Source organism: Oncorhynchus keta, chromosome 28, assembly GCF_023373465.1.
Source record: "Oncorhynchus keta strain PuntledgeMale-10-30-2019 chromosome 28, Oket_V2, whole genome shotgun sequence".
Classification (NCBI taxonomy): domain Eukaryota; kingdom Metazoa; phylum Chordata; class Actinopteri; order Salmoniformes; family Salmonidae; genus Oncorhynchus; species Oncorhynchus keta.
In genome coordinates this window covers 12,132,404-12,141,514 of record NC_068448.1, presented here as the reverse complement: position 1 = coordinate 12,141,514, position 9,111 = coordinate 12,132,404, and the positions used below count along the sequence as shown (strand labels likewise).

Here is a 9,111-nt window from a genome sequence, read left to right as displayed (position 1 = left end):
AGTGATCATTAGGCTACTGATGTGGGCTACATTGATGGCATGAGACACTGCGTAAATTGGGCCTAAAATTCGTTGCAAATAATTATATGCAAAATCTGAAATTATATTGTAGCCTATGATAGCCGGTATCAACATTATCCCAGTCCCGAGTTATTGATAAGTGACCTCACACACAGCCGACAGTAAAAAAAGGTGACCAAACTTCTTATTACGTCACAAAGCCGACACCTCTTCGCTTTGGAACAATACATGAATGAATCAATCAATGTTTGGAGATCCACCAACCAACCACCTGCCAGTTTAGTCCACCTATATTTTCCTCACATAAAGATGGACTTTAGGACATTTGGAATCTTTTTACAGTGTGCCCTGTCCATAAGTGTATTGTTATCTGAAGGTTCAGCACAAGGAAGTAAGTCCTAGATCAATACCAGATATATCATGAAAAGAATTGTGCACAACGGGCGCGCTAAATGTTGCCAATAAGCGATGACGCGAAAGCTGATTCCAGCCTATTGAGGGAGGCTTGTGCTACGGGCTGGCACAAGCGCAGATTAAATATATCGCTGGAACGCCGATTAAGTCGTTCACATGTCCTAATAATTCGAAACCAGGTGTTTTAATCAGAAAACCAGGTGTTTTAATCAGTATATGTTTACTTTGATATTGACCTTACATCCATTATGATAAGCATAACACCCTTTAGGGTGTTTACTTTTGCCATACTCGGCCTACTGTGATAATCAGTTTCATATGTGATCATTAGTGCGCATGCTTGACCTGCATAACTTTCAACTGAAACTTAAATTTACATTCTACATTTCCATTATTCTGCGATGGTGATGACAGCATGCGGACAGCGGCCATTGGCGGACGCTCCAGGAGGGTCACGTGTTGTTGGAGGGCGCAATGCACCTTTGGGTGCATGGCCTTGGCAGGTCAGCGTGCAGGTGAGGTCCTGGCACCTCTGTGGCGGGACCATCCTCAACAGCCTCTGGGTGCTCACCGCTGCACACTGCTTCACTATCGTTCCGTGAGTCATCTATATAACCAACAAGAAATAAATCACATGAATAACCTATATTATTACATCTACATAGGCTACCCAGCCATCACCATGCCTAATCATACATACCCAGCCATCACCATGCCTAATCATACATACCCAGCCATCACCATGCCTAATCATACATGCAAAAAGATCAAGCCAAACAGGTAGAATCACTTGAGATACATAATTGAAAGTGTCACTGCTAAAAAAATATTTTCTTCAATTGCTTATAGGCTTAATAAGACAAAATGATTTAACTTAGAAATTACATTGCAGTGACAGATACATACTTTCTCATTCTTCAATATTGCATTTTTCCTTCTCGTCAGTAAACAATGGAAAAAGCTGCTGATACTCTTCTGCTCAAAATAATAATTTCTGTTGTTTAACCCCCCAACTGCTTTTGCTGTGCCCAGACCCCATAGGAGGTCCAGTCTGCGCGTGGTGGCAGGACTCAACGTGCTAACAGAACCAGGGCAGTACTCCCAGCGCCGCTATGTTGTGGAGATCAGAGCCCATGAGAAGTTCCACCACCCCAGCTACTCCAACGACATAGCTCTTCTGCGTCTCAGCTCTCCACTGGAGTACACAGACTTTGTCCAGCCTGTCTGTACAGTGGAAGACGAGATGGAGGAGTTCAACTTAAACCTCAACCAGTGTTTCATCAGTGGTTGGGGCAGCACTTCTTTCAAAGGTTTGTGTGGGATCTATTAGGAAATGACAATACAATATGATACAACACAACCTTTATTAATCAAACTGTAACATCGGAAACTGGCCTCTTGCTCTGCTCTCAACCTCCTGTATAACACAAACATATCCATTTGAGAGGAGGTTCAGCCACAGTGCAGCACCCCTGAATGAAGATAAGTTTAGGTGTTAAAAGCCTTAGCCTGGGTACCAGTTTGTTTGTGCCATTGTGATTGCACAAACATTTCTGGGACCAGGCTATAAGGGTATAACAGTGCTGAATGTTGAATTTAGCAGTAGATGAATACAGCATGTTCATTTATTTATTTTTATTTCACCTTTATTTAACCAGGTAGGCCAGTTGAGAACAAGTTCTCAATTACAGTACAATTGCGACCTGGCCAAGATAAAGCAAAGCAGTATGACACAAACAACACAGAGTTACACATGGGATAAACAAACGTACAGTCAATAAGACAATAGAAAAATCTATACAGTGTGTGCAAATGTAGTAAGAATAGGGAGGTATGGCAATAAATTGGCCATAGTGGAAAAAGGAATGCTTGTTGCGAAATAGGAAACTGATTCTAGATTTAATTTTGGACTGGACATGCTTAGTGTGAGTCTGGAAGGAGAGTTTACAGTCTAACCAGACACCTAGGTATTTGTAGTTGTCCACATATTCTAAGTCAGAAAAGGTCCAGAGTAGTGATGCTAGACGGGCGAGCGGGTGCAGGCAGTGATCGGTTGAAGAGCAGGCATTTTGTTTTACTTGCAGTTGGAGGCCACTGAAGGAGTATTGTATGGCTTTGAAGCTCGTCTGGAGGTCTGTTAGCACAGTGTCCAATGAAGGGCCAGAATTATACAGAATGGCGTCATCTGCGTAGAGATGGATCCGAGAATCACCAGCAGCAAGAGCAACATCAATGTTGTATACAGTCATTTGAGAAACCAAGGCTGTTGAGTTTGCCGATAAGAATGCAGTGATTGACAGAGTCGAAAGCCTTGGCCAGGTCGACGAAGAGGTCGGCAAGTTGCTGTGGGGGGTGCAGAGCTGTTGACCGGGGTAGGGATAGCCAGGTGGAAAGCATGGCCAGCCGTAGAAAAATGCTTATTGAAATAATTGTAGATTTATCAGTGGTGACAGTGTTTCCTAGCCTCAGTGCAGTGGGCAGCTGGGAGGTGCTCTTATTCTCAATGGACTTTAGTGTCCCAGAATTTTTGGGAGTTAGAGCTACAGGATGTACATTTCTGCATGAAAAATCTAGCCTTTGCTTTCCTAACTGCGTGTGTCTATTTGTTCCTAACTTCCCTGAAAAGTTGCATATCGTGGGGGCTATTCGATGCTAATGCAGTACGCCACAGGATGTTTTTGTGCTGGTCAAGGGCAAACAAGTCTGGAGTGAACCACGGGCTATATCTGTTCTTCGTTCTACATTTTTTGAATGGGGCATGCTTATTTAAGATGGTGAGGAAAGCACTTTTGAAGAATAACCAGGCATCCTCTACTGATGGAATGAGGTATCTTTCAAGAATACCTGGGCCAGGTCGATTAGAAAGGCCTGCTTGCTGAAGTGTTTTAGGGAGCGTTTGACAGTAATGAGGGGTGGTCGTTTGACCGCGGAGCCATTACGGACGCAGGCAATGAGGCAGTGATCACCGAGATCCTGGTTGAAGACAGCAGAGGTGTATTTAGAGGGGAGGTTGGTCAGGAGGATATCTATGAGGATACCTGTGTTTACGGATTCAGGGTTGTACCTGGTAGGGTCCTTGATCATTTCTGTAAGATTGAGGGCATCTAGCTTAGATTGTAGGAAGGCCGGGGTGTTAAGCATATCCCAGTGTATGTCACCTAACATTACAAACTCTGAAGATAAATGTGGAGCAATTAATTCACATGTAGTGTTCAGGGCACACATGTGGTGGTCAGGGCACACCTAAGGGCTGAGGGGGCTCTGTAACAAGCGGCAACAATGAGAGAGTTATTTCTGGAAAGGTGGATTTTTAAAAGTAGAAGCTCGAACTGTTTGAGCAGATAGCAGGATAGCATGACAGAACTCTGCAGTATATTGCAACACCACCACTTTGGAAGTTCTATCTTGGCAGACAATGTTGTAGTTGGGGATGGAATTTTTGGTGGCCTTCCTAAGCCAGGATTCAGACACGGCTAGGACATCAGGGTAGGTGAAGTGTGCTAAAGCAGTGAATAAAACAAACTTAGGGATGAGGCTTCTGATGTTAACATGCATGAAACCAAGGCTTTTACGGTTACAGAAGTCAACAAATGATAGTGCCTGGGGAATAGGAGCGGAACTGGGGGATACAGGGCCTGGGTTAACCTCCACTTCACCAGATGAACAGTGAAGGAGTAGGATAAGGGTATGGCTAAAGGATATAAGAACTGGTCGTCTTGTGCGTTGGGACAGAGAATAAAAGGAGCAGATTTATGGGCGTGGTAGAATAGATTCAAGGCATAATGTACCGACAATGGTATGGTAAGTTGCGAGTACAGTGACGATGAGAGAGGTCTTGTCTCTGGAGGCACCAGTTAAGCCAATTGAGGTCTCCGCATGTGTGTGGGGTTGGACAAAAGAGCTATCTAAGGTATTTTGAGCGGGGCTGAGGACTCTACAGTGAAATAAAACAGTAAGAACTAGCCAAGACAGTAGTAGACAAGGCATATTGACATTAGAGAGGCATAAAGCAAACAAAGGTGTTGATCAGAAGAGCTAAGACAACGGGTAAATGGCGATGAAAGGTCAGTTTGATACATACAGGCCCTGAGTTTAAGGCTGGGGCCGACAGGTTAACAAAATGAGGTATCGTGTTATTGAAACAGTCCAGGGGGCATCAACTGTGTAGCCGAGTGATCATAGGGACAAAAGAGCAACAATAGGTGAGTCAGGGTGTCGTTTGGTAGTCACTACTACGCTAGGCGAGCAGAGGACACAGAGTTCATAAAAGCTAGCGGGCCTGGGCTAGTAGATGGTTCTTCGGCGACATCGTAACATAATAGCCCGTTGAGACCACATCGGGCAATCACGTCGGCAGTCCAGTCGTGATGGATCAGCGGGGCTCCTTGTCGACAAAGAGTCCAGGCCAATTGGCAAAGGAGGTATTGTAGCCCTAGAATTAGCTGGTATATGGGCCTAGCTCGAGGCTACCTGGTGCTTTCTTCAGGACAGATGCATTAGCTAACAGTAGCCACTTGTTTGCAGCTAGCTAGCTGCGATGATCCGGTGTAATGATCCAGAGCGCCAGGAATCTGGTGATGTGGTAGATAGAAGCAGTCAAATATGCTCTGGGTTGATATCGCTCTGTGCAGACAGGCAGGTGTTGTCTGAGCTAAGGCTGGCTGGCTGATGACCGAGAAAAAAGTGAATACCGCTAGCCGTGGCTAACAAAGACTAGTAGCTAGTTAGCTGGCTAGCTCCTGATAGAAGTTCCACGTCCAGGAATAGAAATAGCAGATCCGTACCACATTGGTTGAGGTGGGTTGCAGGAAAGTATATTTAGTTCGTAGATAGAAAGTGAGATTAAGATGTATTCGAAAAAGACTATTGCTATTTACACGGGATAAAACAAAGACAAACACACACGTCTTACTGCTACGCCATCTTGGAACAATGTGTGTCTGGTATCTCTTTAGGAAAGCCAATGGACACACTGCAAGAAGCTGAGGTGGAGCTGTTTGAGCGAAATACTTGTAACCAGATCGACTGGTACAACGGTTACATCAAGAATGGCATGATCTGTGCTGGCTTTGAGACCGGGGGGGTCGACACATGTCAGGTGAGGTGGCCATTATGTCTGTGTCCAAAATGATACTCAATTCCCTTTATACTGCACTACTTTTGACCAGAGCTCATGGAAAATAGGGTCCCATTGAATAAAATTGTGTTCGCCATGATAATACCATAAACATACTATTTTTTTCACTGCATGAAGGGAGACAGTGGAGGTCCACTCCAGTGCTTCAGTGAGGATCATGAAAAATTCTACATTGTTGGCGTGACAAGTTTTGGGGATGCCTGCGGATTGCCTAAAAGACCCGGAGTGTATACTATGGCCAGCAAGTACTCAGCCTGGCTGAAGACAACTCAGTCAAGATCCCTGTCAGCCGTCTGTCAGCTAGATAACCGTTTCATCTTAGTCCTGTCCAGTGTAGTTTCTAGACTTATCTGAATGAGGTGAACTGCTGAATCTAGTCCAGTGTTTGACATAGTTCTGTCACTTCTCAGGAGTAGCCTAAATAAACCATATTATTCAAAGGCTCTGTAGGCTATATGGGTCATTTCAACAATTTAATGATTGTTGAAGGATAAACCTGTGAAATGCCAAAAGGCTATTGTTTCCACTGTCTTACTTTATCATAGTAGCCCATTAAAACAGTAGCTAGGCCTTAAGGAACATGAAATTAAATGTTGTAGCATACTAATAATTTCTTGAGAGAATTCTATTATATTCCTTAGGACTACTATCCTACTTACATTGGCAAGATTTTGATCTCACAGGCTGGTAAAAATGTCAAGTTCAACCACTGAACAGAGGTGCTGTAACGTCGTTCTTCGTTTGTAGAAAGAGAGTCGGACCGAAATGCAGCGTGGTGGTTATTCATGACTTTAATGAAAAAAGTGACACATGAAATAACTATACAAATACAAAAACAACAAACGGAACGTGAAACCTAATTACAGCCTATCTGGTGAAACTACACAGAGACAGGAACAATCACCCACGAAATACACAGTGAAACCCAGGCTACCTAAATACAGTTTCCCCATCAGAGACAACAAAAATCACCTGACTCTGATTGAGAACTGCCTCAGGCAGCCAAGCCTATACTAGACACACCCCTAATCAACCACAATCCCAATGCCTACAAAAACCCCAATACGACAATACAATAAACCCATGTCACACCCTGGCCTGAACAAATAATTAAAGAAAACACAAAATACTAAGACCAAGGCGTGACAGGTGCCGCTCTTGTGATTGGTCCCAAAAACATGAAATATATATATATATATATTATATAATTAATGGATTATGTTTTAAATGCGACGTAAATGTGTACATTTTCCTATTTCACAAATATATTGTTCAAAAAAATCTGTTCAGTTACTTACTACCGTCGTGTCTTTGGCTATGCCAGATTAAGTGATATGACATGCTATTCCATACAATCCTTTCTCTGTAATTAATATTACTTGATTGAGCTAATCATGTAAATGTAATTAACTAGAAAGTTGGGGCACCGAGCTGTTATCTTCCGAAAAAACTTTTAAAGACCTGGTAATATTTTACATCAATAGCAGTCAATATTACTCGTCACCTTATTTCAGTCTCATCTAAAAGTTGTCAATTCTTGATTATCTTCACGAACCCTGGCTAACAAGTTGAATCAGCAATACAAAAGTGGGTTTAATTATTTATTTACTAAATACCAAACTAATCACACAGAATTACATATACACAGAATGAATCATACCTTAAATACAATGTCATAAAGGAAAACGTCCCTAGCAGACGGAACAGATATGACAGCTGGTTACACAAAGGAAAATGGGTTGGGTTTGAGTGAAAGAGTGGGAAGACTGAGGAAAAAGGGAGAAGCTGTGCTATCGTAAATACAATATCTTATGCATTATAAATTACCGCCCATTTGGAAAAGGAAAATGCAATAAATATTTACTCTGAGCTGCGCTTCAATAGGTTGGTGGTAGATGGAAGGCCGTGTTGCCCAACAGAGTCCTTTGAAGAGTGTCTCTGGTGATAAACGGGAAACATTGTAGTGTCGTCTTTGGGTGGTAGGCGGGATACTCTGTCTGTCCTTTCCTAGCCCACGTTTTTAGCTGCTGTTGCTAACTCAATGGCTAGAATGTCTCACGCTGAGGTTGGCTTAGTTCTGTAGTTGACATGTTAGTCCTTTTTAACGTATGGACCGTCGTCCTCCGAACAGGAGGTTAAATTTTCGTCAAGGGCTTATATAGTGTAGGGAGAAGGGTGTGTTTTCATAGTTTTATAACCCATGTGTCTTCACAGGGGCGGGCCACTGATTGAGCAGAGCCCTAACCTTATGAAAACCCAAATCTCTCATGGAAGCTAAAATTACATTTAATCTTTTCACCAATAATTTTATATTCAAACATTTAAATTGCACAACAATTCCATGTGAATCTGATAACTATAATGTGTAGACTTTCCACTGTACCATTTATGTCATACTATCATTGATGAGAATGTTTCAGATGACAACCGAACTGACATCATATTCATTAAGTAGTCCTTCTGTAGCACAGTTGGTAGAGCATGGCGCTTGTAACGCCAGGGTAGTGGGTTCGATTCCCGGGACCACCCATACGTAGAATGTATGCACACATGACTGTAAGTCGTTTTGGATAAAAGCGTCTGCTAAATGGCATATATAATATATACATATATAAGTACCACCGCATATGTTCAACTGGTTGGATTACCAAAATATGGTTCATTTCCCCCCACCTTCTGATGTTCCCAGAATCTCTATGTTAACCGAGGGGTTTTCAAATGTCACATCAGTAGGGTAGAGAGAGGAAAAAAGGGGGGAGAGGTATTTATGACTGTCATAAACCTACCTCCAGGCCAGTGTCATGACACTACTCTGCCCCTCACCCAGTGGGCATACGACCTGATAAAGATGTCTTTTACTTCTGGTCGAGACATCTTATAACCCGACATGTTTTTCATTATTTATTTTTGACGCCATGAAAAATACGTCTTATTTTGGTTGATATCTGTTTTTTGGTTGAAATCTGATTGAACTACTGATCAGTTATCTAAATACTACTTAATTAATAGACACCAATCTATATAAACATGTTCATAGTGTTTGTGGTTCATGCACCCATTGCATATAAGACACAAGAACCATTACAATGATTACAATTTGAGTAATGTCTTTTTCAACAGGATTTGCATGATTCAGCTTAGCACACTTGGTAAACAACAGCAGGCAGAGCGCACCAAGCCGGGTTAGGGTGTCATGGCATGCTGTACCCAGTCAACACGCTGGGCTCTGGCATATTCCGTTTGAGATACAGGGGGCTCGGAATGGACTTGGGTGGCTTCATGCGGGCTGAGAATTTCCAGAGTCTGGCAGAATCATATTACTCTGGGCCCCGGCTAATGGTAATCGGGCCGAATCCACTTCAGCTTATAAGTCTCAATACATTTTTTGAGGAGTAAGGCCATTTAGGTTTTTATTACACTCAACATGCGTTCTTCTAAGATCCTCAAAGTTCTTTGAAGAATCTTAGGGTTCTTAGCACTGAAAATGGCTCCTAAAAGGTTCTTCGAAGAACCCCATAGGAGGTGGGGTTCATCGAGGA

General features: G+C 42.7%; 1 protein-coding gene across 1 annotated transcript; it reads left to right on the top strand.

The window, feature by feature from the left end:
• Window positions 1-284: 284 nt before the first annotated feature.
• LOC118372330 (acrosin) lies at window positions 285-6,003 on the top strand. Its single transcript, XM_035758179.1, has 5 exons — window positions 285-412; window positions 850-1,033; window positions 1,468-1,745; window positions 5,391-5,533; window positions 5,690-6,003. The coding sequence occupies exons 1-5, from the start codon at window positions 331-333 to the stop codon at window positions 5,924-5,926; spliced, it is 924 nt and encodes a 307-aa protein (XP_035614072.1). The 5' UTR covers window positions 285-330; the 3' UTR covers window positions 5,927-6,003.
• The last annotated feature ends 3,108 nt before the right edge of the window (window positions 6,004-9,111 follow it).